This window comes from Solanum verrucosum, unplaced genomic scaffold (genome assembly GCF_900185275.1).
Source record: "Solanum verrucosum unplaced genomic scaffold, falcon-dt-bn FXZP01000212.1, whole genome shotgun sequence".
Lineage (NCBI taxonomy): Eukaryota > Viridiplantae > Streptophyta > Magnoliopsida > Solanales > Solanaceae > Solanum > Solanum verrucosum.
This window is the reverse complement of record NW_026020038.1, coordinates 982,989-1,008,361: the sequence shown is the minus strand read 5'-3', so window position 1 is coordinate 1,008,361 and position 25,373 is coordinate 982,989. Positions and strand designations below refer to the sequence as shown.

At 37.4% G+C, this 25,373-nt stretch overlaps 1 protein-coding gene across 2 annotated transcripts; it reads left to right on the top strand.

The window, feature by feature from the left end:
* Positions 1-878: 878 nt before the first annotated feature.
* On the top strand, positions 879-25,343 carry LOC125821657 (aberrant root formation protein 4). 2 transcript variants are annotated; one of them, XM_049501060.1, is made up of 14 exons: positions 879-1,041; positions 1,138-1,302; positions 1,419-1,568; positions 2,176-2,248; positions 4,137-4,312; positions 4,381-4,440; positions 4,575-4,722; positions 4,993-5,052; positions 5,151-5,422; positions 5,495-5,566; positions 14,773-14,850; positions 14,952-15,155; positions 17,732-17,783; positions 24,961-25,343. In XM_049501060.1, exons 1-14 carry the CDS (start codon positions 967-969, stop codon positions 25,176-25,178), a joined length of 1,803 nt encoding a protein of 600 aa, XP_049357017.1. In that variant the 5' UTR covers positions 879-966; the 3' UTR covers positions 25,179-25,343. The 2 variants fall into 2 exon arrangements, with proteins under 2 accessions (XP_049357017.1, XP_049357018.1); XM_049501061.1 differs by having other exon boundaries at positions 966-1,041; positions 4,387-4,440.
* The last annotated feature ends 30 nt before the right edge of the window (positions 25,344-25,373 follow it).

Sequence of the window (25,373 nt, the reverse complement as noted above, 5' to 3'; positions counted from 1 at the left end):
ATAAAAAGTGAAATAAATTTAATTGAGAGTTATCCTTCGTCTGTCCCATTTTATGTGAGACTTTTTATTTTTCGAGAATCAAATAGTTTAAGTTTAACCATAAATTTGCGTATGATAACTTCATTTTTTTTTAAATTTGGACAAATTAGATAAATAGTAATGTTAGCTTCTAAGAAATGTGACATCATCATTTACATATCCAACTTTTATATATATAAAAAAAGAGTTAAAAAAGAAAAAATAAGTGATTTAAGAAAATTATATAAATAACATTAATGATGAGATGAAGATTAAGAAAAAACGTCAAATAAATTAGTTGTATCGATGATGATAAAAGTTAAATAAATCATTTTTTCTATTATTTAAATTTTTAACATAAAATTTCCAATGTTTTAAAATTAAAAATAAATGTTAAAAATTTTTAAAAAAAATGGAGGCAATAATTATTTTATTAAAGAAAAATATGTGTAGAAAAAGTAGAAGTAGATGAAGCCAAATGAGTAATAATAATAATTCTAATAAGGACTAATGAGTAATAATAATAATTCTAATAAGGACTAATGATTAATAATAATAATTCTAATAAGGACTAATGAGTAATAATAATAATTGCAATGTTAGTCCTTGGTGTTAGTCCTCTATTAATGTACAATTGTTTTTGCACATTGTACAACTAATTAATGCAGTGAAAAGTTAATGTACAAAACTGTATGCATGTTGTACAAGAGTATTAATGCAATGTTGGTCCTTTCCAACTCTCACTTCTAAATAAGAGTAATAAAGTAAAATATATGTTACGTAAATTAGTACAAAATAAATAATATATATCGGGCTGTGCTGACACGCTCACCTAATAGTATAGTTGTGATGAGAAGAAGGTTTCCCGCGAAGTCGCTTGGAAGGGAGTCGTGTATCTGCTAGTAAGGAACCCTCCACAGCATCGCCGGCGGAGAGAGATAGATTAGAATGTCGGAAGAGAAACCACATCTCTCCGATTCCCTCATTCCTCGCCTCCAACAGACCCTGACTACATGCTCTCAAGTAAGCCACAAAACACACCGACTCTCTCCCTACATGATTATTTATAGTCATATCTTTAACCTCAAACATTATTGATGAGTTTTCTTATATCTTTAGTTGATTGAAGCCGGTGACTTTAGCAATTCCGATGGATTACTCACCGGGCTTGCCGATTTCCTTACTCCCATCTCGGAAGAAGCATCAAATCTTGATTTAGAGACAACATCATTCCAGATTCTTACTGAAATTCATTGTTTCATAAGTGCACCTTCCAGAAACCAGGCAATTCCGTCAAATTTAGTGTTTTCCCCTTCACTTAAGTAATAAAATTGGAAGTAGAAGTGATTTACTGTATTGTTTGGAAAACGATTTTTTGTGATCTTTATACTTTGTTGTAGGAAGTTATTGATGCTTTGTCCTTTGAGTTGCCCAAGGTAGTATGTAAATTTGCATGTGCATCCAAAAGCTGCTCCGAGATTGCTGAACTCATTGTTGGACATCTAGTTAGTATGTGTTCTCCGCGGGAAATGCTATCAATTCTTTGCGAGGTATGAATTTGTTCTAGCTCTACATTTATGGTTCTTTCTTTATTGGAGTTCTTTATAAAATTCTGTGATACATTGTTCAGAATCAGAGTACTAAGTAAAATCCTGCAGAGCATGTCAGCAGTATGCAGCCATGTCATCATCATCTTAAGTAAATAAATGAGGAATTAGCGTGTTTTAACATTTCTCTTATAAAGAGCTTTGAATGGAAGAATATTGTTGTCTTTGACAATTTTACTGTGTAGCTTGTATTATTCTACCTAATTACACATTAAAAATCTGGAGCCATTTTATTGAGAGTTGGACACCAACTGTTCAAGGTTGTTCTGTACCAATTTCCATTTACCCTCATCTGATTGCTATTTCTTTGATAGGAGAAATTCCTAAGAGAGATAGCAGTTGATTTATGAGGATTAGAGTTTCAAGTAACTTCCATGTCGCTTCTAACTTTAATATAGTGCCTGATTAGTGAGTCAGGCTCAATTAGTGCATTTTTTGGGGGCTCACATACTGTAGTTTAAAGATAGTATACAATGCTGACTCTTTCTAGGTTTGTGCTTGTAAACATTTTGTTCTCCGTTTTTATGATGGCCTATGTTAAAATTTTCAGGCACTAAGTTCTCCAACTGAAATGTTCAGGGTTCCTTGCTATTTTTCTCCTCTCATTGGTGGCCTCGGCAAAGGTAATCCATAATTTCATTGATTGACAATTTACTATTAGACTAGAGGAAATAGGTTAAAACTGTGTAGTGATATTTGTTAAGGTGGTAAAAAGCGGAAATCTCATAATGTTATTGTTGAGTCCACACAAGGATATTGGGACTTATTTTCACGCCAGAAATTAGAAGTTACGTCTGGTATACACCTTTTATGAACTCTCAAATGATTTAGGTGTTCCTAAAACAACACAATTACACTCTGAAGCTCGTGGAATCTGTGAGCTCCTGCAATGCTTTATTTGTATTTTGTATTTTTTCTTAAGGAAGAGGATTGTTAAAACTTTATTAATCCCAAATACCGTTTGAATGGTAACTTCTGTTTCTTTCCCCTTCCATTCATATGATGGAATTGTCAAAAGTGAGAGCCGCATACTAAAATCCAACTTGAGTGCACTTGGCTTGCCTTTTATCCTGGTGGTTTAGACCCGATGTGTTTCTATAGCATCTAAACATCCCAACTTCATTGCTGGAGCTATTCCTCTTCTGGTAATGGAATGAACTGAGGGTAATAGTTGTGGATCTCTTAGTACTGATGGAAGAACACAATTACAACTTCAATATCCTAGATTGAGAACCTGATGCTGAATAAGAAAATGCTATGACAAAATGTACGTCTAAACAAGAAATACTAATGGATAAAAAAATTGAGGTTATGGATTTTATATTGAATTGGAGGCTCCTGTTTAAAGTTCAGGAAATTGTTTATGAGGGATGTTAAATGCTTTAATTAGTGTCTTTTTAAGAAAATATTTTAGAGAGAATGAAGAGGAGGCTCTTTGGAGGATAATCATGAGAGAAATATAGGACGACTGTAATGGAACTGTGAGAAATATATTATTGAAATTGTGGATCTACATTATTACATTGAGACCCTATTTATAGACACTACATTGGACTCCTTTTCAAATTAGGATTCCTATTCCTATGACTCTTTCTCCAATTAGGATTCCTATTCCTATTCCTATTCTAAGTAGGATTTATATATTTATTCCTATTCTAACACTCCCCTCAAGCTAGTGCATATGAATCATATGTACCTAGCTTGTTACTGATATAATTAATACAAGGACCGATGATGGACTTGGTGAAGATATCTGCGAGTTGATCATTCGACTTCACAAATTTTGTAACAATATCTCCTAAGAGTATCTTTTCTTTGACAAAGTGACAGTCAATCTCAATGTGCTTAGTCCTTTCATGAAACACTGGATTTGATGCGATTTGAAGTGCCGCTTGATTATCGCACACAAGTTTGAAGGACATGAACTCTTTCTTTCTGGATTGTAGAGAGAAGTAGGAACTGCTCTTTCTAGCAGCCATCCCAAAGTATTCTTAATCCAGCAAAAGCCACTTAAGTTGCTACTTGGATTTAGAGGCTTTGACACTATGCCGAAATTGAAAACTTGTCTTGCATTAAGTGACTAACAGTATACATGAAGAGCTCCTTATACAGGTCTCTCAGTCTGCTTCACAAGTAATATCTCTTCATCTAACAATGTAAGTAGATATGCTACAATTAAAAATAAAAATATCCTAGGCATCCTATATAATATTCTGTACTTAGAGTTCAATGAATCTAGACATATTTTAAAATATAACTTTTTGTTTATTTGACCTTCAACAGTTTGTGAGTCAAAACAAAAAAAATCAAGTTTAATTCGTCTGGTTGAGTTTTTTCTCCTTGCTGCCTCAATAAGTAAATTCGAAGTTAATTTCGTTGGTCTAAAATTTCAGCAAACTTTAGTGCCAGTAGTTCGTGAAGGTTTATTAATCCTCTAAATGGAACTTGGCTATTAGCATTCTTTTGTCAGCAATGTCATGATTGGATTTCTACCTTATACGTTGGTTTCAGTTATAATACTCATCAAAAGACGGCAATTTGAGCAAGTGAAAGCTGCAGTTCCTGTTATTCTTGGTGTTTTAAAGTCCATGTCCTTAGAGGCAGATGAGGAAGGAAAAGATACTGAGGACTTATTCCACAAAGCAATTGCTCTTGCAGATTCAATACAAGCTGTTTGCAAATTGTTGGTCCGTGATATTCCCGTATTCTGCATCTTGTTTTCTTGGGATTACCCTAATTGATCTTTGCTTCACAGGAACAGAAAGATAAGAAAAAACTCTGTGCTCTGTTGGGCATGTTTGTCCTGCAAGTCATGGTCAGTGTTCCTTAGACTCAATGCAAAATCCATCTTGAGCTCTTCTGGTTCTTGTTTGAGGCCATTATGATGTTTCCCGGAAATTCAACTTTAATCAATGTCTGTCTGTGACAAAATTCCATTCCTGCATGCAGGCTCTTGTTTCAATTGCAATGGGGCATAACATTTCATGTCTTCTTCCCATTATGATACACCTGTCACACTTTCTTCCAATCTGTGGTTTATCATATGAGGGATTAATTACTGGACTTGATGTAGACAAGTTCACAACCATATGTGGAGGTAAATACGTGCATCCTTATTTTCTTCTTATGTTTGTGGTACCGATCCTTTTGTAGGTAGTGGTGGGTGTTAGATTTTTCTCCTTTTTTGTTAAAAGATTTTTTAATATATGCCTTGGAATGTAATTATTCCTATATTGTTCGCTATCGTCAGTTACAAAATGTTTGCTAATTTCCCTGCATGATAATTTAGGATAACGTTTTCGTTTTACTAGGAAGTGAGAAATCGTTCATGCATATGTGCCTTTTAATGCCCTATTGAAATTTCCAGATGACGGGGATGATAACATGGCTTGCTTTTCTCATGTCAAGCATGGCGGATCACTTGCAGGTCAGTGTTTTCTGGATTTAATTAATTGTTCTTCTTCTCACCAGATGTTTGCTACCTTCTCACTCGCCTGTCTATATTTTCCCTGATATATTGTGCAGTAATCTGGGGTTACAAATCCAATGAGACATCAGTGGCTGCTGATACAGATTTTGAAGCAGTGAAAAATGAACTTCAAAAGAACCAGACTAAAAGATGGCAGGCAATAGGCATGTTAAAGTACGTCTTCTCAAGTGTTGACCTATCATGGGAATTGAAAGTGCATGCTCTTGATTTCCTGCTTTGCATTATGGATGGATGTATGCACCAAGAAATTCAAAACGATACAATGGACTACTCCACATATGTGCCTACTCTATATACGTCATTGCAGGTGAAGTGTTGCAACATCTTGGGTTCTTTTGAGCTGTTCTACTTGCGCCTAAAGTTGACGCGCACTGTGTAGGCGATTGAAATGGTCATTATATATGCACCAAATGCTGTTTTGCGGAAGAAATCTTTTGATACTCTGATGAAGGTAAAAACATTTTTCCTTGTGCTTTGAAGTTTCTTATTTTGGTGCAGAAAGCCTTTCTCAGTATTATTATCATAGCGGAATTACATGACTCCTGTCTAGAGAAAAATTTGACCCTCAGAAAGATGATATTTCTTGCAAATTGTAATATCAGCATATGTTGCGTTTGTAAGTTATCCCTCTATGAATCTCTCAATGTTCTCTTACTCTTACCTGAGGGTATGGAGGAAAATGAATCGATGTTTTTCTTTGAATATCTTTTCTTATAGGTTGCCAGGTCCTCATTTCTCACGTTTCTTATATTAAAATTAATTTGGAGAGTTTATCTTACAGTTAAAATGAAAGTACTGCATAATTGCAGTTCAGGTGCCCTGTCGAATATTAGAGACTAGAGCATAACTTGTTCTCTGGTTCGAATTTTAAACTACTTAGGCTTAAATTCCATGTGGCCAGATATTTGTTCAAGGAAGAAAAATGAGTGTCTTGGTTTTATTATCCAAAGTGGTGAGAGACATAAGAGTACTGTCAATCTAACTCCTTTTTTTTCTTCTCTTCTTTCTGATCAAGTGGAAAACGATTATAAAAGAAAAAGAGGATGGTGGACTGTGGGTAAGGAGTCTGAAAATGCATGATAAAAGTTTATTTTTAAGTGGCTCTGGAGATACAGTAAGGAAAGTGATGAGATTTGGCCGCAAGTTTTGGATGCTATATATGGTGCAAAAATAGGTGTGGAAACAAAATCCTTCACAATAGAAAAGTTGTGGGGGAATCTGAAAGATGATTAGTGATTGCTGCGATGAATTTCTACAGTTCACCAGATCGGAGGTGGGAAGTGGTAGGAGGATTATATTTTGGATGGACACGGTGTGGAAATGAGAGCTTCAAAAGCAGGTATCCAGTCTTGTTCAAATGTGCTTTGAATAAAAAGGGTTACATTATAGAATTTAATTCAACAATTGGATGGAGTGTTACTTTTAGAAGAAACCTAACGACAACAACCTCATCATACCAGTGAAATCCCACAAAGTGGGAAGTGGGGTCTGGGGAAGGTAGAGTGTACACATATCTTCCCTCATCTTTGATGCTCTTCACTTGATCCAAGTCTCAATCCTCTCTCTCGCCTTGTCTATTTTGTACATCTTTTTATCTCCACCCTCGCCCCCTAGCTCGACATACGCTCATTCAAAAATTGTCGTTTTCGCTGCCATAACCGGTTTCTTCGTCGCCTTATACCTTTCCTTATTCATCAACTTTTCCTCCCCGTCCTTGCTTTCCACCAACTTTGCATTAACAGTTTTCTTTGCTTCCACTTTTCCTTGGACTTCTCCATTCCACTACCAATTCTCTCGTTAACCACCAAAGTATCCCCTCGAAACCACTAGCATCTCTTTAGGTGCTTTCCTAATGCAACCGGCTGTCCTATCCCGCATGATGTTCGCATCCCCATTACTCTCCCAAGTCCTCTTCGCCAACAACCTCTCCCCCATTTCCCAAGCTTGGGTAGGGGTCAGGTGCACCCTCATATGACATCCTCTTTTTCCCCTTCCTCCCTTTTAATCTCCAAGTCCATCGCCAATAGCTTATGTTGGGTAGTATGATTTTCACTCGGGATAACCTTGCAGTCCTTACAAAGGCCTCTATCATCCTTTCTAAGGAGTAAGTAATCAATCTGGGTTTGGGCCACTGAACTAGGAAAGGTAACCAAGTGGTTCTCCTTCTTCGGAGTACAAATTATCTATCACCAACTGGAAAACTTTAGCAAAATCCAAAAGCGACGCTCCTCTGTTTCTAACCTCAAGACCAAAGCCTCCATACACATTGTCAAAACCACTGTGATCATTGAAATCTCCGCCAATGAATAACTTCTCGGAAGGCGGTATACCCCTCACTAGTTCATCCAAATCCTCCTAGAAGTTGCTTCTTAACCTCATCGTCCAAGCCCACTTGCGGTGCGTATGCACTTATAATGTTCAAGGTAAACCCTCCAATGACTAGCTTAATCATCATTATCTTGTCATTGGTCCTTCTAGTCTCCACCACTTGCTCTCTTAGGTCCCCTATCTACTAAAGTGCCTACTTCATTCCTATCCCTCGAGCCTCTTGAGTATCACAACTTAAACATATCCATATCCCGAGCCTTGGTTCCTACCCGTTTGGTCTCCTGGATACAAGTATACTAATCTTCATTTTCTTGAGCATCTTCACTAGCTCTATGGACTTTACTCTCAATGTCCCTATATTCCAAGAACCCACTCTCAACCTAGACAACCCCTTAACCTACTAATCACTCTTGCCCCTTGCCCCCGGACCCAATGACATGGCCTTATTCTACCATCACTCTAATTTCAGTCTTTGAAATGAAATATTTGCTACAATGTAAGGCTATTGATATTTTGTTATTGTTTTTTGACAAAGAATATTTTTGTTATTTATATATGCAATTAAATATTTTAATGTCTTTGATATTAATTGACACCTCACTTCTTCTTCTTCTTAACCAGTAGGTTGTGCACTCGAATTTTAGTTTTTGAAATGAAATATTTGCTACAATGTTATTGCTATTGATATTTTTGTTATTTGTATATGCAATTAAATATTTTAAAGTCTTTGATATTAATTGACACCTCACTTCTTCTTCTTCTTAACCAGTAGGTTGTGCACTCCAATTTTAGTTTTTGAAATGAAATATTTGCTACAATGTTATTGCTATTGATATTTTTGTTATTTGTATATGCAATTAAATATTTTAAAGTTTTTGATATTAATTGACGCCTCACTTCAAAAAGGCAAGCACACAGACCCTTGTCGCCTTTCGTTGTCCAAAACATTGAATGCACAATAGATAGTAACAAGGAAATACTACAACAAAATAATACTACAAACAGACTATACAAAATAATAGATGGTGGTAGAAATCGAAGAACAAAAGTAGTCCTACGACTACTAGTAAGGGAAACAAGACAAAACATTCATATCTATTAGTATGGATGCACTCCTACCTACTAACTTTCTACCTAATTCGGGTCTTCCACACCTTCCTATCATGTCATCGGTAAGCTGCAATTGCGCCATGTCCTGTCTAATCACCTCTTCCCATCCCTTAGCCCATTTTTATTTTCTTTGGTGATGGATGTATTGCTGCGACACATTAAAGGTGAGGTGCTATGGTGTATGTTATTTGCGGATGACTTAGTTTTGATTGACGGGACTCGTGCAGAGTTAATGCTTAGTTGGAGGTTTGAAGACAGACCCCTAGAGTCTTAAGGTTCAAGTTGAGCAGGACCAAGCTATATACTTTGAGTGCATGTTTAGTGGTGTGACACATGAGGCTGCTATGGAAGTGAGGCTTGATACTAGGTTATCCAAAGAGAGGTAGTTTCACATATCTTGGGTTGATTATCCAGGGAAATGGAGAGATTGAGGAGGATGTCACTCACCGTATTGGTGTAGGGTGGATGAAATATAGGCTCGCATCTGAAGTCTTGTGTTATAAGAGGTGTCACCTAAACTTAAAAGCAAGTTTGTAGTTAGACCAACTATGTTGTATGGGGGTGGAGTGTTGACCAGTTAAGAACTCACAATTTGAAGATGAAAATGGTGGAGAGGAGAATGTTGTGATGGATGTGTAGATATACTAGGAGAGATAAAATAAAAATGCGGATATTTGAGACAAGTTGGGAGTGTCTTCGCTGAAAGACAAGATGCGAGAAGAGGGGTTGAGATGACTCAGTCATGTGATGATTAGATGTGTGGATGCTCCAGTGGGTTGGTATGAGACGTTAGTTATGGATGGATTCAAGATAGGTAGAGGTAGACCAACTCCATCAACACGGGAAGTGTTGAGTCTCCTCCCACTGTTCATACTCGGGTCTTGGGTCCATCATACATGTCCTTAATTGACCTAGTGTACGCCACAGGTACACCTCTAGCACTTCCATAGAACATTCTTAGGGACTTTGTCGTAAGCACCATGTGAAAGTCCTTCCCTCTCCTTATACTGCTCCACTAGTCTTCTTACGAGATGAGTGGCTTCTTTAGTTGAGCGTCCTGTCATAAATTTGAAATGGTTTTTGGAGATAGTCAAACCTCCCTCACCCTTATCTCTACCACCCTCTCTCAAACCTCCATTCTGTGGCTTAATAGCTTAATACTCCTATAGTTGTTGCAATTCTGAATGTCACCCTTGTTCTTGTAGAACGGAATCATAGTAACCATCTCCATGCTTTAGGCATCTTCGTCGTCTTGAAAACAACTCCGTCAGCCACTCCATACCTACCTCGCCTGTTCTCTTCCAAAAGCCCATCAGAATCTCTCTTGGCTCAGTTGGTCTACCCCTATGCATTCTACGAATAGCACCCTTAACCTCCTCAACCTTTATACACCTACAATACCCATAATGGCAACGCCTCTCTGAGTGCTCCAAATCCTCCCGCACTATGCCTTTGTCTCGTTCTTCGTTTAGGAGTTTATGGAAGTATGACTTCCATCTCCTTCTAATGAGTACCTCCTCCACTAATACTCTATCATCCACATCCTTGATGCACTTCACTTGATCAAGGTCGTGGGCCTTCCTCTCTCTAGCTTTGGCTAGCTTGTATAACTTTTTATCCCCCCCTCCTTTGTCCTCTAATTTTGCATACAAGCGCTCAAAGGTTTCTGTTTTTGCTGCTTTAACCGCTAACTTCCCTTCCTTCCTAGCCATCTTATACTTATCCCTATTCAGCCACTTCTCCTCCTTGTCTTTACTCTCTACCAACTTCGCGTAAGCCACCTTCTTTGTTTCCACCTTCCCTTGTACTTTTCCATTGCAGCACCAGTCCTTTCTATGTCTACTTGGTCGGCCTCTCGAGACACCCAACACCTCTCTATTTGTCTCCCTAATGCAACTGGCTGTCTTATCCCACATATTGCCCACATCCCCACCACTCCCCTAAGCTCTCATAGCCACCAACTTCTCCCCTATCTCCAGGGCACTCCCATTGTCAAGCTACCCCATTTTATCCTTGTCCAGTCATCCTCAGTCCTCTTCTTCCTATCCTTTCTGATCTCCAAATCCATCACCAAGAGCTTATGTTGGGTCGAAAGATTCTCACTTGGGATAACTTTAAAGTTTTTACAAAAACCATTATCACCCTCTCTAAGGAGTAAAAAGTCTATTTGAGTCTTGACCACCGAACTACGGAAGGTAACCAAGTGTTCCTCTTTCGGTAACTCAAATTGGCTACCAACAACCCAAAGGCTCTCGCAAAATCCAAAAGTGGGAATTAGAAATGAACTATCAACTAAAAAATAAGCAGATTGAAAACAGAGGTAGCAATTGATCAAGAAAACTGGAAAATCGAATAATAAACTAAAGATCAATACTAACAAGAACCGAGAGTGAACGATCAGCTAGTTTATAAAAGCAGCAATGAAACCTAGAAAATCTGAACAAGAAGTAAAGACATAGGCAAAAATGAGCAAGCAACTAGAAAACAGATGCAATAACGAACATGATAACTAGAAGATTTGACAGAAGCAGCAATTGACCAAGAAAACTGGAAAATCGAATAATAAACTGAAAAACAACACTAACAAAAACAGAGAGTGAATGATCAGTTCTATTATTGAGGCAGCAATGAAAGCTAGAAAAGCTGAACAAGAAGTAAAAACATAGGCAAAAATGGGCAAGCAACTAGAAAACAGATGCAATAACGAAGAAGAAACTAACAGAAAATATAGGCAGAAATTGACAGTACAGTGGAAATAAGTCAGCAGTGAAAAAGAAATTCACACAAGAAGCTAAAAATCCTAGGTAGAAATGGACAAGAAACTAAAAACAAGGGGCTAATGGGAAGATAGAACCTGGAAAAAAGAACTCAGCGAGATCTGGATGTTTGCAGATTTGAACGATTGAATCAATGAATTGATCTATTGAGTACTCCAGTTCCAGTGATTCCATAAACAAGGATTGGGCTGATTTGTGGGGAATGCTGATGGAGTCAGTGACTCTAATGTCGATCGACGCCGCAACTTCTTGACCAGTTAGGGAATGACTTTGCGAAGTAGCCGAAAATTGCTCACTGCTACGAGTATTGCTCCATTTTGATACTGTTCAGACCTCCTTGATATAGATATCGCCATAAAATAGCATTTCTTCTCCGGTTAGATCAGATCTGGGTTGGCAACGAGGTGACATCTGCATGTTCATGGAGTTTTGAAAAATCCAAACATCTCAGAGATAGAGAGGTAGGAATCTCTTGAACGAACTGCACTCCTATGTATACGTCAGGAGTTCATTGATGAGAAGGGACTGGGGAAAGCTTGAACCCAATTTCTGCGGGAATGAATATGTGCGCAACTGAAATTTCTGGGGAGTTATACATTTGTGTACTGATAAGACCGTATACTATTTCTTGAAGCTCAATCTTTCCCCCGGATGAACCATATAGCCAAGAGAAACCAAGAGATGGTTCGACAACGCGGTGACATATGGGAGATGGGTTGGCGATGCTGACAGTATGTGGAAACCTAAATGATTGGAAAATAGACAGTTTTTGCAAATTGCCAACTACTTCAACAACTGAATTCATGTTCGATAAAACAAGACAGAGCGGACAAGCTAGTTTGGGTCAACAGTATGGATAAGTTATTCTCAGTCAATAACTGTTACAAAACCATGTTGTTGCAACAGTTCAGTCAGGGAGACTGGCTATGGAAAGATGATTTGAAAAACCAAAGCACCTACGGAAGCAACTTTTTTGGTTTGCTAGCAGATAGGATGCTTGCCAAAAACAGAACAAGTTACAAATGAGAAATTTTTCCCTGTGCAGCAGATGCTATTTCTGCAATTCAGACGAGGAAACAGTTGAACATCTTTTCTTGCATTGCAGAGTTTCAAGATTAATGCTGGGAACTTTTCTTTAGCACAACGGGAATATCTTTGGTGTCACCAGAGAAAATTAGTAGCTTGTTGTGGAAGTGTGGCAATCTCAGGAGGTTAAAAAGAGCTTAAAGCCAATATGGAGAACTATTCTCAATTGTATAATGTGTACCTTATGACTGGAAAGAAACAGCATACTTTGATGGGAAGAAGTTACAGATTAAAAAATATATGCATTAAACATTCTTACTTTTGATGTTATAGCAACACTTTAGATATGATGGATAAGTATTTGGATTTTTGTACTTGCAAGGAGATAATATGTAGTATTGGATTATAGAGTTTGCTGCTAACTCCTGAACCTTTTTCTGTACCATCTTCGTTCTCTTTAAATCAAGTCCTTACTTATCAAAAAGAAAATCTACTCTTGTATTATAAGGTATCTATCTTAACATCTGCATATTTCCAACACTCATCAATTGAATATGGTAGACTTTAGAGGCCCAATATGCACTCTTATATACCTTTCTTGGTCTTAAAAACTATTTTATAGAACTTTGCCTTTCGCTTTGACACATACCTTTCTCAAACATAACATTCAGTAGCATTTCTTTGTTTCAACTATCCTATTTCAATTATATATGTAACATCTTCATCTATCATACCATTCTCTTGAAACATTGAGCGTAGATAAAACTATTTACATTAGAGGCCCCACAATGCCGTCTAATCTTGCCTAAACCTCATTCTATTTTGTGCTAGATGAATTGCAGTGCATGAACCCAGTCTTCTAGTGATCCTTAAATACTTACTCTATAGTGTTTCTTCAATTTTCATAGATCAAACTTTGTCCATTCCTCAAGATTTAATTTATTCTAATCATTGCTTAGGTTAAAATATGGATTTTGGCATTGTCTGAGACGTCACAATTGTGTAAGAGCCTGTTTGGATTGGCTTTAGGTTTATAAGCCAAAAGTCATAAGTTAGCTTAAAATCCTAACTTATGACTAGGGGTGGCAGAATGGGTAATTAATATGGGTATCCACTCATATTTACCCATTTTAAATGGGTTAGGTATCCAACTCATTTGAAAATGGGTAAAAACGAATAATACCCATATTACCCATTTAAAAGTGGGTAGTTAAATGGATAAAATGGGTAAAAGATGTTCTTTCACACAAAAAAAAAGTGATAAAGGGTGGGGTAGTAAGAAAGTCTTTTTTTAAAAAAATGAAACTTTCTTTTTACATTTTTTTGGGATAGGGGGGCGTGGGGGGAGGGGGCTGGTAGGGGGTAGGGGGTGTGTGGGAGGGGGGTGGGGTGGTAAAAAAAATTTAAAAGAATTTTAATGGAAAAAATTTAAAATTTTGTTAATTTTTTTTTCTGATGGGGTGTGTGGGGGAGGCTGGTAGGGGGTTAGGGATGTGGGGGGGGGTGGTAGGGGTGTGCGGGGCTGGGGTTAAATTTTTTTTTTTTTTTAAATTTAAAGTTTTGTTAATTTTTTTTTTAGGGGAGATGGGGTGTGGGGAGGGGTGGGGGCGCTAGTAGGGGGAAGGGAGGTTGGGTGATAAAAAAAAACTTTAATTTTTTTTTGTTTTTAAAGCTTTTAACAAGATTTCTATTATAATATGGGTAAATATGGGTACCCATATTATCCATTGGGTAACTCGTTTTTACCCATTTAAAATGTGAGTCGAGTCGAGTACTTGATCCATTTTTATTTAACTCGTTTTTGATCGACTCAACTCGCTCGTTTGCCACATCATTTTAGATTAAAACCAAGTGTTTATAAGCACTTTTTAAATTTACCTGAACACTAAAAAAGTTCTTGAAAACTATTTTAGCTCAAAAGCACTTAAAATAATCTAATCCAAACAGTCTCTATGAGGCATTAAAAAGGAACACCAATTCCTTCTAAATTCGCCAAGAGTGGTACTGGAACCTTAGATCAGTTGATTGGAAATTTGAATAGTAGTGTGGGTGGCACGTTGAACCTTGTTCTGACTTATTATTATGCCATGAAGTGTTTGGAGAAGCATGGCCTGTTATAAACTTTTAAAAAGGAGTTCTAAAAATAAAAGGATTCGAGTGGAAAGGAAGAAAACCAACATAAAGGGGTGAATGCTGATAGAACCCCTGAGGATACATTGAACTTCTAAGGTGGTACGACTTTGTATTTATTTCTTAGTTGTTTCATGAGATTTTTTGTTTTAAATGTACATTATTAGCTATATTTCATGATAAGGAAATTATGTATGTGGGAAGTGAATCATTTTGCTCTTTGTTTATAGAGAATTTGCGAGTAGACTTGCATGTGACCATTTGATGATTGGTTTTACATTAGCAGGTGCTTGCAGATGTTCCAAGTTCTTTAAGGTTTGACATCTTAACGGCTTTGATACAGAATAGCGAGTCTTCTTCAATGGTATGGTCTCCATCAGTTGCTAGAGAAGTTTACAGCTACAGTAATTGTTCTTGGACTACACTTGATTGAATTTGCTCTTAGATATATTGTTTCATGTACAGATTGCAATCCTCTTAGATTGTATCAGAAGGGAAATGCACGAGGAATATAGTAGCTGTATCTCAGTAAACAGTGGGGTCTCAGAGGCAGAGGTGAAATATTCTCAATGTCTCTCCTTTTGGAGTGCTGGTGTTCTGGAACTAGTAGAGCTGGTTCTGAAGCCTCCAAATGGTGGCCCTCCATCTCTTCCTGAGTACAGTGATGCTGTAATTGTCTCTTCCTTTTTAACTCGACAATATGTGACTTATATTAGCATCTATAGTTTTGCATTAGACTTGCCTGGCTGGAGAGAATGATACGGCTAAAATCTTCAATAAATTGTGACTTATATTGTAATTCCAAATGGTGGCCCTCCATCTCTTCTTCTATTGATTTCTATTTGGAATTTTTCTCTAATGCTTCTGCTTCCAGTGGCATTAGCGATACTTGGTCTATAAGCTAGCTTATTGTATGACTCCATCAAGAAAACTGGTTGCTATATAGTTTGAGGAGAATTGATTGCTATATAATGTGAGGATTTTCTGTGTTCTTTTCACTTATCTGTGACATGATTGATCAGCTAATTGACAATAGGATTTGGGGCACAAATAACCAATTTATTGAAGATTTCAGCCATAGGATCATCCCTCTTCTAATTTACATGTGAGCTGCCAGTTGGACTTCTTTGTGAATCTTAATTATGAGAAAATTCTAGGATATCTGAATCTTACGTTTTAATCATTATAAAGGATTAATGCAGTGATGTTGTGCTTAATATTTTTGGGGATTTGCATCTGATGACCATCTTTGACCAACTCTCTCTCTCTCTCTCGATTGAGGTAATGTTGTTGCAATATACTTCATCAAATCTTCAGAGAAATGAAAAACATTCAAGTTTGAATCAACTCTTCTTGCCCGCCTTCTTTATCAACTTCATGACATGCATTAAAAGTGGTTCACACACAATTGTCAACTTGTGTTTTCTCATGGAGCATTTTCTTAGAAGTACGACAAGGATGCTGCTAGGATTTGAGGCCCAGTCAAAAGTGGTGTATTTTTGTTCGAAAATGAATAACTGGGCATATTGATACTAGTAAGTTGAGAAAATACAAGTCGAGTCCTCGGGGCTCTAATCTGATGGTTAGAGCTCATTAACGTAATGTGTAGGTTAGGCGCACATCATGAATTCAAAACCTATCGCAGACAAAAGTTTGGTATTAAGTGGAGAAGGGTAGAGAGGTGGACTCATCCATCATCCAACAAGTTTTGAACTATGCACCAGCAGTCCCTCGGGGATATCTCAGTTATAAAAAAATACAGGTTGAAGGTGCTAAAGATGTTACATACTAAATTTGTTCATAAGGAGTAAGTACCCGAATGTATAGTTTTACCTGAAATAGGTAGACCGAAGAAGTAGTGGGGGAGAGGTGATTAGAAAGGATATTACTCTACTTCAGGTTATCGAGGATATGACCTTAGATTGGAGGGTGTGCAGGATGCGTATTAGAGTAGAAGGTTAGTAGGCAGTGGAGTGTTGTCTTGCTTTCTGAGAGTCTAGGTGTTTGTCATCATACTAGTTGTAATATTGTAGTCTGTTGCTTAGTGTGTTTTGATTGTCGCACTATTTTGCTGTTCTTGTTCCTTTCTTGCAAGACTTGCACTGCTTCCCTTGCTAGTTGCTATGCTTTTCTCATTGTTTTCTTACTCTTTGTACTTGGATTTGTTACACTTGAGAGGATGGTCTTTCAGAAATAGCCTCTACCTCCACGAGGTAGTGGTAAGGTTTGCGTATACTCTACCCTTCCTAGAACCCACTTGTGTGATTCAACTGCCTATTTTCTTCTCTAGTCTATATATTGTTTCTTGCCTGGTGAAAATAATGAGGATTGACGGCTCTTTTCCTCTCCTCTATGAGTCAGATTAATGTCCATTCTTGGTTGATCACTAGTGTAAGTTTATTATTAGAGCCCGTTTGGTTACTAACCTCAGTGATCATTCTTTGTATGTAGATGAGAATTTGTCTCACATTGGTTATTTCTTCTACTTTACCTTTTACTTTTTGTGTTTTTTTAAGTGGTGAAAGCATGGAACTACAAGACATGGGTTGCAATGTAAAAGGTCCTAGCAACAGCTGACCGTCCATAAACTTGTCAAACTCAATAGGATAAATAATTTATTTTTAAGAAGTATATAGTGTTTATTAATTGTTAATATAACAAACCAACACCCAAAGAAATTATTAAACCTTACATAACTAAACCTTGCAAAACTAAACCCTGCACAAATAAACCCTGCATAATTAATACCTGCATTGCTAATACCTGTGTTGAAGTGTGTGACCATCCATCTAAAAGCTTAAGTTGTTAGAGAGAGCACACTTTTATTGTTGATTATATTCTCAACACACCCCCTCACGTGTGGGCCTGATTCTTTTTCATGGGCCAAGCACGTGGAAATTCTTTTTTAATTTTGGGTGGCGGTGAGATTCGATCTCAGGACCTCTGCCTGCTCTGTGCGACCATCTCGTCTAAAAGCTTAAGCTATTAGAGAGAGCACACTTTTATAATTTGGTTGTATTCTCAACAACCTGCATAACTATTGCATGTATTACTAATACCTACATAACTCTAACCAGCAACCAAACGGCCCCTTAGTGATTTACCCTTCAAAAAGTTGATAATACTCACGTGATACCCTCAAGCATACCAAATTTGGAAGTATGAAGGGAAATTTTTGTGTTTTTTAACCACGCACATTGATTAAATTTACATTTTCTTACTGTATTTCTTGCCATACTCTACAGGTTCTATCAGCTCTCAATCTCTATCGGTTTGTAGTGATCAGAGAGTCAACAGGTAAGTGTAGTCTAATTATGAAAAAAAAAAAATCTCTTTTGGACTATATGTGTGTGTCTTTTATGGTTGCTTCTACATGAGATTTAGTTACATTTTCATTTTGATCTTTGATTAGAATAATACTCTCCTGGTCCCAGTAACATGGTTCTCCTATTTGTGGGTTTTCTTTAATGTTTGATGCTTTTTTAGTATAAATACCCTACCCAACCAATGTGTTGATATTTGATGGGATACGAAATATAAAATGTTAATTGGACTTATGTATTATATTAGTGGCAGTAAGAAGAAAATATCTTAGTAATGGTTGAAAATCTAATTTAACAGAGAAAACATCAATACCAAAACTTAGATTGAATTAATTGAATGAATTTGAATTCCAAAAAACTTGTGAAGATTGGTAATAACAATTAGACTTGTATTATATTAAGCAAAATATACATGGGAGCTCATGTTGCCCCAAAGAGTACAAAAGGTTAGCATCAAAAGCTAAGTTATGGAGGACATTACAAGTGTTCCTACTGCTAATGGCTGGTTACAGTTGGAACTATCTTGTTTTCGGATAGCACCATATCTGCAGAAATTAGTCTTGCCTTTGCTGTACCTCCATGAAGATGCTTGTAAGAGATCTTTAACAAAAAGAGGAGGTTGATCAAGTATGTGGATGCTACTTTCAGTCAGTGTTTTACCAAAATGAGCTAGTTGATCGGCAACTTTTTTTTTTTTTTTTTGATAACCGAGAAATCCGTCTGTGACCCGTCCTTTGGACCAATCACTGCCTTCTAAACTTGGTGGATAATGGGCCCGCCCCTCTACCCTTCTCCACTTAAATACCAGGCTTCGCTTTGCATGGTGTGGGGCTTGAACCTGCTACCTAAGCCACAAATCCTCCACCTTTTGCCACTTGAGCTATGCCTTGGGGGCACTTGATCGGCTACTTTGTTTTTCTCCTTGTACGCATGATTGACTTCCGGATCATTCAACTTGTGCAGGAACTACCTGCAGTCAGTAAAGAAATGTATTGCATTGTTAGTTGTATGTGTTAGAGATGAGACTAATTCCAGGGCATCAATATTTATTTGCAATGGCATGATGTTTCGTTGGACAGACAAGTTGAGCACATGAAGCAAAGCTAACAATTCTGTTTCCATGGCTAAAGCTGTGTTTGCTGCACCTGCAAATCCCACTATCCATTGTCCATTTGAGTCACGAATAACTCCTCCAATCCGCTGTTTTTCTTCTGCATCCTTGAATGCACCATCAGTACTCAGTTGGTAGATACCTGTCGGTGGTGGTTCCCATTTTACATGTACTAGGACTTAATGGCATTTCCTAATACGAGTGTTACTTGTGTGATAATATTCCAAAGCCATTTGGTAAATAAGTTGTCTTAGGTTGATTTTTTTTGTGCGAGAATATGTTATCATTTCGAGTCTTCCATAAATGCCACAAAGTAAAAGCAATGAGTATTTGGCTTGGTAAATCATAAGCCGTGGAAGTGAATTTGAAGGTGTGTAGACTATGAAGTGTATGGTAGGGAGAATCCTCCCTATATGTGAGTATGGACATAATTCATGTTTTAGACAGTTTATGAGGGATCTAGGGGGGTAGGTTTTGCTCTTTTGGCTACTACTATAATTATTACTGAAGTATACCTTTGCTCTAATTCTCTGTTTAAAATAGATATGTTAAGCTGATTAAAAAAATAGTGAAAAGGGGAAGGTAATGGTTCTGAATGAGACTTTTGATTTCTTCAGGTGGAGGATAGTGTCTATGAGCCATAGTGTATGATAGATGAAACCATAACAGCTTGGTCAGTCTTTTGGAGTAGGCCTTGAATAAGTTTGCGAAGAGTTAAATTAGGGGCTAACCAAGGTTCTGTCCATTAATCTAACGTGAGTTTGTGTGGCCATTATTCACATTATACCTTTTTGGCAATAATTCCAGTCATTTGTAATGTTCTTCCAAGTTCTGGAAGAGTGTGGAGTAGTCCTTCCATGATATGACATGTAGCGATTGAGAAGTAATGAAGCCCACATAGATTTGGGATTATGGCAAAGTCTCCAGGCAGTGCTAGCAAGCATTGATTTGGTGATCTTGTATTCCCAGGCCTCCTTGTTATTTTGTGACACTGTTCCAATGAATTAGATGAAGTTTTCTTTTGTGAGCACTAGAACCCCAAATGAATTGTCGCTGATAACGCTCAAAGTGATGAATAATTTCTTTGGGTGTAAAAATGATTTGCATTAAGTGATTAGGAATGACGTTAAAGAGTAGAGCGAATGGGAGTAGAACGGTCTGCCAAGTTTAGAAAGTTTTGTCTTCCATTCTGCTAGGTGGTTTTTGAAATTGTCAAGCATAAAAATGGAAATCTTGTCAAGTTGGTTTGGTGTTAAAGGAAAAATCTTAGATAATTCCCAAACCTGTGACCTTCCAAAACGTTAAAAGAATTTAGGACAATTTTTTTGTCATGGTTGCAATTGCAGTTATTGCTCCCAAATGCACATGCAAGTGTACGTGGTTGCACAAGTAATATAGTGGCTCTAGAAGAGCCGGATTATTGAACCTAAAGGACTTACGATTAGCTTATATCAAATTTCACTAATACCCACAAATTAATGCAAGTGTGCCACAAAAGTTTGATTTATATTTGTAAACTAAAAATGCAAGAATTAAAGAATAGGAATGAACCCTAATATTCGAGAAGAAAAGTCGTCCTAGTCCTGTCCTCCACAAAATTGAAAAACATTAATAATAAAAATGAGACTATTTACAGGCTTAGAAAAATACGACAAAAATCTGGCGCACAGGTCTGACACAGAGTCAATATGGACCTGCCCATTTTTTCAGTACTGCCTTCTCCGTGACGCAGAGCCCATACAAGCTCCTCTAGTCCAAAATATTCCTACGCCAGATTTAAAATCCCAGCTCCGCGATATGAAGCCAATATGGAGCTGGGTTCATTTCTCATCCTATCCTTCTTTTACTCCTTCGAGGCTTGCCTTATGTGCTTCCACATTTTCGCTTCACCTCCAACTCAGTTTTTGTCATTTTGTGCCCATTTCACGTGCTTTCCAACCTACAAACACCTAATCATATTGGTTAGGTGAAATGCATAAACATGACTCTTTACAACTAACCTAATGGAATTTGCTCTCGAATTAGCTTAAAACATAGGTTTTCACTTGGCTTTTAGGCATATAAATATGCCCAAGATTACCAGTCCACACTTAAAGCTTTGTTCGTCCTCGAGCAAATCACCTTCACACAAAATACCTTAATTTACGACTCTACAAACAACAACATTTGTACTGTGGCTACACAATTCACAAATCCATTATCTTTTTGCACTCAAGCATAACATACGTTTCATTCATTCAAGGCAAATACATTGAAACCTCATGGCTCAAACATTGATTCAACAAGTCTTATCAACTCAAGCATAGATCTTCATTCGGCCTCACTTAGTCATCACCCATCTATAATTAAACATGAGCCCTCACGACAAAGAATTGCCCACTTTTCACTCATTTTTAATCAATTTATCTCAACAAAGGGCACAACATAAAAACAAACTCACTCTCACAAACGACTTCACATGCTACACATAACGAGCCATAGGCTTGCCCTTAGTGTGCTCCTCCACTAATTCAGTACGCTCGACTATAATCAAACAGGACTTCATGAGTTGTAATGTGGGTGAGGGGTCGGGTATGGAAACTATGTAATAGTGACTTACACTTCCCTAAGCACATTGCAATTTAGACTTCATTACTCATTGTTTTCTTCCCTTTGTTTTTAGTCCTTTTCTCAATACTTATTCAGTACTGATTTCATCTCATCAATAAAATGCTTCATACACATATCACGAGGGCTTTTTCATTACTTTGTAGTTAATCATAAACCACCTTTTTCCACTCAACCATCCCCTTTCTTCCGCTTCAATAGGTTTATCAAGTCTATGCGACAGTGCTCAAGGAAGCATGGTTCCAAAACTAGGGATTCAACAAAAGGGCTAAGGCAAAAATATGGCTACTAACGACATGCTAGAGACTCAAAAGGGCTGACTAGTGATAGAATATCTGAGCAGGCTAGATTTCACAAGGCAAATCAAGGAAGGCCTATTGTCATCTTCTAAACGGAGCAATACTTGCATTTCACTTTACACACACCAGGCAAGTTCTAGGCATTATGATGTAGCAAGTAATACACAAACCTTATCACACAATGTGACCTGCTCAAATTTAGTGAGATTTCTAGCGATTTACAAGTTTGGACCATGTAAGAGTTTACTTTAAGCTTAAGTTGCATTCTAAGTCAACATAAGAGCTTCAAGGGTCTCTAAACATACTTCCCCTCATGCTTTTACACGTCACCCAACATTCTTTCATGCAGCCTCAGTACAAACACCATACCATGACACACACATTGACAAACTATACCCTTAAGACAGTCGTTAGTGATCCATCCATCATAAGTAAATGTCTCTCAACTATGACTACTGACTCAATCCTACAAAGAAAAAATCTTATTTTTTGGTACGGTTCGAAGGGGCTATCCTTGGTCAAAGAACCGAAATCAAACTCCAAGGAATCCAAACTAAAACTAACAATAAAAAACAACCATTTATATACACAGGACATGGACATGATCTCACACCCCACCTCACACTTAAAAGCATAGCACTATCCAGTGCTGCAAAAATCACAAAAGTAAAAACAAAAGTAGGGTGGAGAACTTCCCTTTTCAATCCTCCATGGCATCGTCACCTCCAGCGTCTTCGAGAGCTAGAGGATAGTCTCCATCATCATCAGTGTTAGAATCCACATCCGAACCAATGCGCAACTTATCTTGGTCTGTAGGTATATCATCATTGGTGGACTCAAAGAAATCAGGTCCCAACCCCAAGAACGCCAGAACATATTTTACCAGTATTAGGCGTATGATGTCCAAATTGCTCATATGTTCCTTTTGTACACCTTATCTATCCCAAACTTTTTGTCGACGTGGCCAGAACATATTTTACCAGCCTTTTTTTGGCGTATGATGAACAAGCATTTTGTACGAGGCCTTATTTATGTGACACGTGTCCCCTACCTCCTCGATTGTCCACCTTCCATGCTCATCTTCTCCAGCAGTTGAACCTCTCCATCCAACAACCACCACCAGTTCCACCACCTTCAGGTTACTCCCCTGTCCAACCGTCAAAAAGAATCACAGACATACATCCGCCCCTCCCCACCAATATCACTACCTAATGACCTTCATCAGAAAATCCATTAGATCACCCCTATCATTTGCCATACACAAACCCATTGTCCCAAACCTTCCTTCAACTAATAGCCCCATTACCACTCTACAAAGCAAGATTTCACAGACTCAACCCCGCTTCTTAATCTTTTTGGTTATGTTTAACAAGAGTAGAAATACAGATGGGAGAGATTGAAATTGTAGGAGTTGCGAAGAGATATAAAATCCTTATAAGTAAACTTGGTGGAATAATAATAAAAGAGGGAGAGAGCGGTGATTTTTAGGTGGAGTGGTGTCGAGTGTGTATGATTTTCAGTTGAGTTGTTGGGGTCGAAGAGAGGTGTTGGCCCGATGCCTTTATGGTGGTCTCTGTTTAGGATATTATTTTGGGTGATTCTGGCATGATGTGGTGGAATAATTAGATGGCCATCGTGAGCATGAAAGGAGGTTGAAGGGATCGATCCAAATTATTTCTAGTTGGAGGAGGTGTCTGGTGAAGGGATAGTGTTTTGTGGCATCACAGATGGGGTCTTTATTAATGTAGTGAGATTGGTGGCAGGGCAGAAATGTGAGGTGAGTGAAATTAGAGAATGAAGATTGCCAAAGAGTGGCTATGTTGATTTTGCGATGGTGGTATTGGCGAAAACCATGGGGGCAGTATTGGTGGCAACCATCAAGGAGGAAGTTGAAGAATGCAGAAGTTGGAAATTTCTGTCAATTGGGGATATACTTGGAATTTTAAGTTTCTTTTTCCTTGAGTTATGGCATGTGTTGCAAACTGATTGCCACGTGTGATGCAACCTCTAAGAATAAGTGGCCAAACACTATCAGTTGTGTAATAGCTGTGTTTCGAACAACTTTGATATGTTAAAGATTACCCATGTATATAGGGTGTAAAGGAAATAGGTGCAAGCTGAGGAAGGAAAGCATGTACATAAGCCTATAAGTATCATGTCAAAACATCTTGGATGACATTTTATAGAACTTTCATTCAGTATATCTAAATTTGACATTTTTATTAAACTAACTTTTCAATAGCTACTTCAATATGTTCTTTCACCACTACTAATTTAATACTAAAGTCATTAAAATGGGATAGAGGAAAATTGTAATGTCAGGTGGTATGTCCATGGCTAATGTTCTTTTGCACATGTCCTCTTTAGTCCCTGGTTTTGTTTGGAATTAGTGGGGCATGATCTAGCAGATCTTCATTTAAGTTCCATTCTTGCTTACTGATCAGAAAAAAGGTTCTGCCCCCTTCCTCTTTCTTCCTTTTTATTTTTTGGGAAACATATCTCCTCTCCATAGTCCATTATTTTGCGCTATGTAGCAGATGGAGCAAACATCAATAAAGAATATAAATACTTGGGCAAATTACAGAAATCACATACTTTTAAGGCAAAATTACATTATATCCCTTAAAAGTTTATAATTACAGAAATTCCTCAAATGGATACAATAATATAAGTGCTGATACATGCGCGAGATACAATAATATAAGCGCTGATACATTAATCTGATGCGCGAGATACAATAATATAAGCGCTGATACACTAATCTGATGCACGAAAATGAGGGATTTTGGAAATTTGTAAAACTTATAGGGGATAATGGTAATAAGTAAACTAAAAAGTGAGATTTCTGTAATTTTTCCTAAATACTTTATGATGGGCCTAGTTGAATTGTTCAAGTGCCTTGTGCATAAAGCTATTGACAAAACAATTTGTAGATAGTTTCAGAAATCTTCTGTTATCTCAAGTCTTTTCTTTTTTCTAATAGAAAGAAGACTTATGTATTATCATCAGTGGATAGTCAGTCTTTTCTGTCGTCTAATATCTGTTGGCTAAACTGATTTATTCAATTTTGGAGACAACAGAAGATGACACTAATATTACTGATGATCATCTGACTTTCAAAACACATGCAACAGGAAAAACGAACTGTACTGGAGTGCTCTGTAAGGACATGTTGCAGACGGCATACAATGAATGGCTTCTTCCTTTGCGTACATTAGTGACAGGAATCATGGCAGAAAACCAGCAGGATCATGAAAAACTAGCATCGGACACAATGTGTTCCTTGAACCCCATTGAGTTGGTTTTATATCGGTGTATTGAACTCGTTGAAGATAATCTGAAACATGCATAGTTGTATCACTAACCTCATCTGGTAGCGTTTTCTGGGTTCTAGGAACAATACAAGAAAAATGTATAATTATTGATTTTCAGTTTATTTTTGTTTCTTCCATTCAGTCACAGTAAAATCCCAGTTTCACAATCTTGTAGTTCAATGAGACTGACATTTTTTTCTGAAGGTGTATTAAAAAATTAGCTTTGGAGTAAC

Coding starts and splice junctions, on each gene's coding strand:
- LOC125821657 (XM_049501060.1), top strand. CDS start 967: ATGTCGGAAGAGAAACCACATCTCTCCGATTCCCTCATTCCTCGCCTC. Junction 5,053..5,150: donor GCATGGCGGATCACTTGCAG/GTCAGTGTTTTC, acceptor TATATTGTGCAG/TAATCTGGGGTTACAAATCC. Junction 14,851..14,951: donor ATAGCGAGTCTTCTTCAATG/GTATGGTCTCCA, acceptor TTTCATGTACAG/ATTGCAATCCTCTTAGATTG.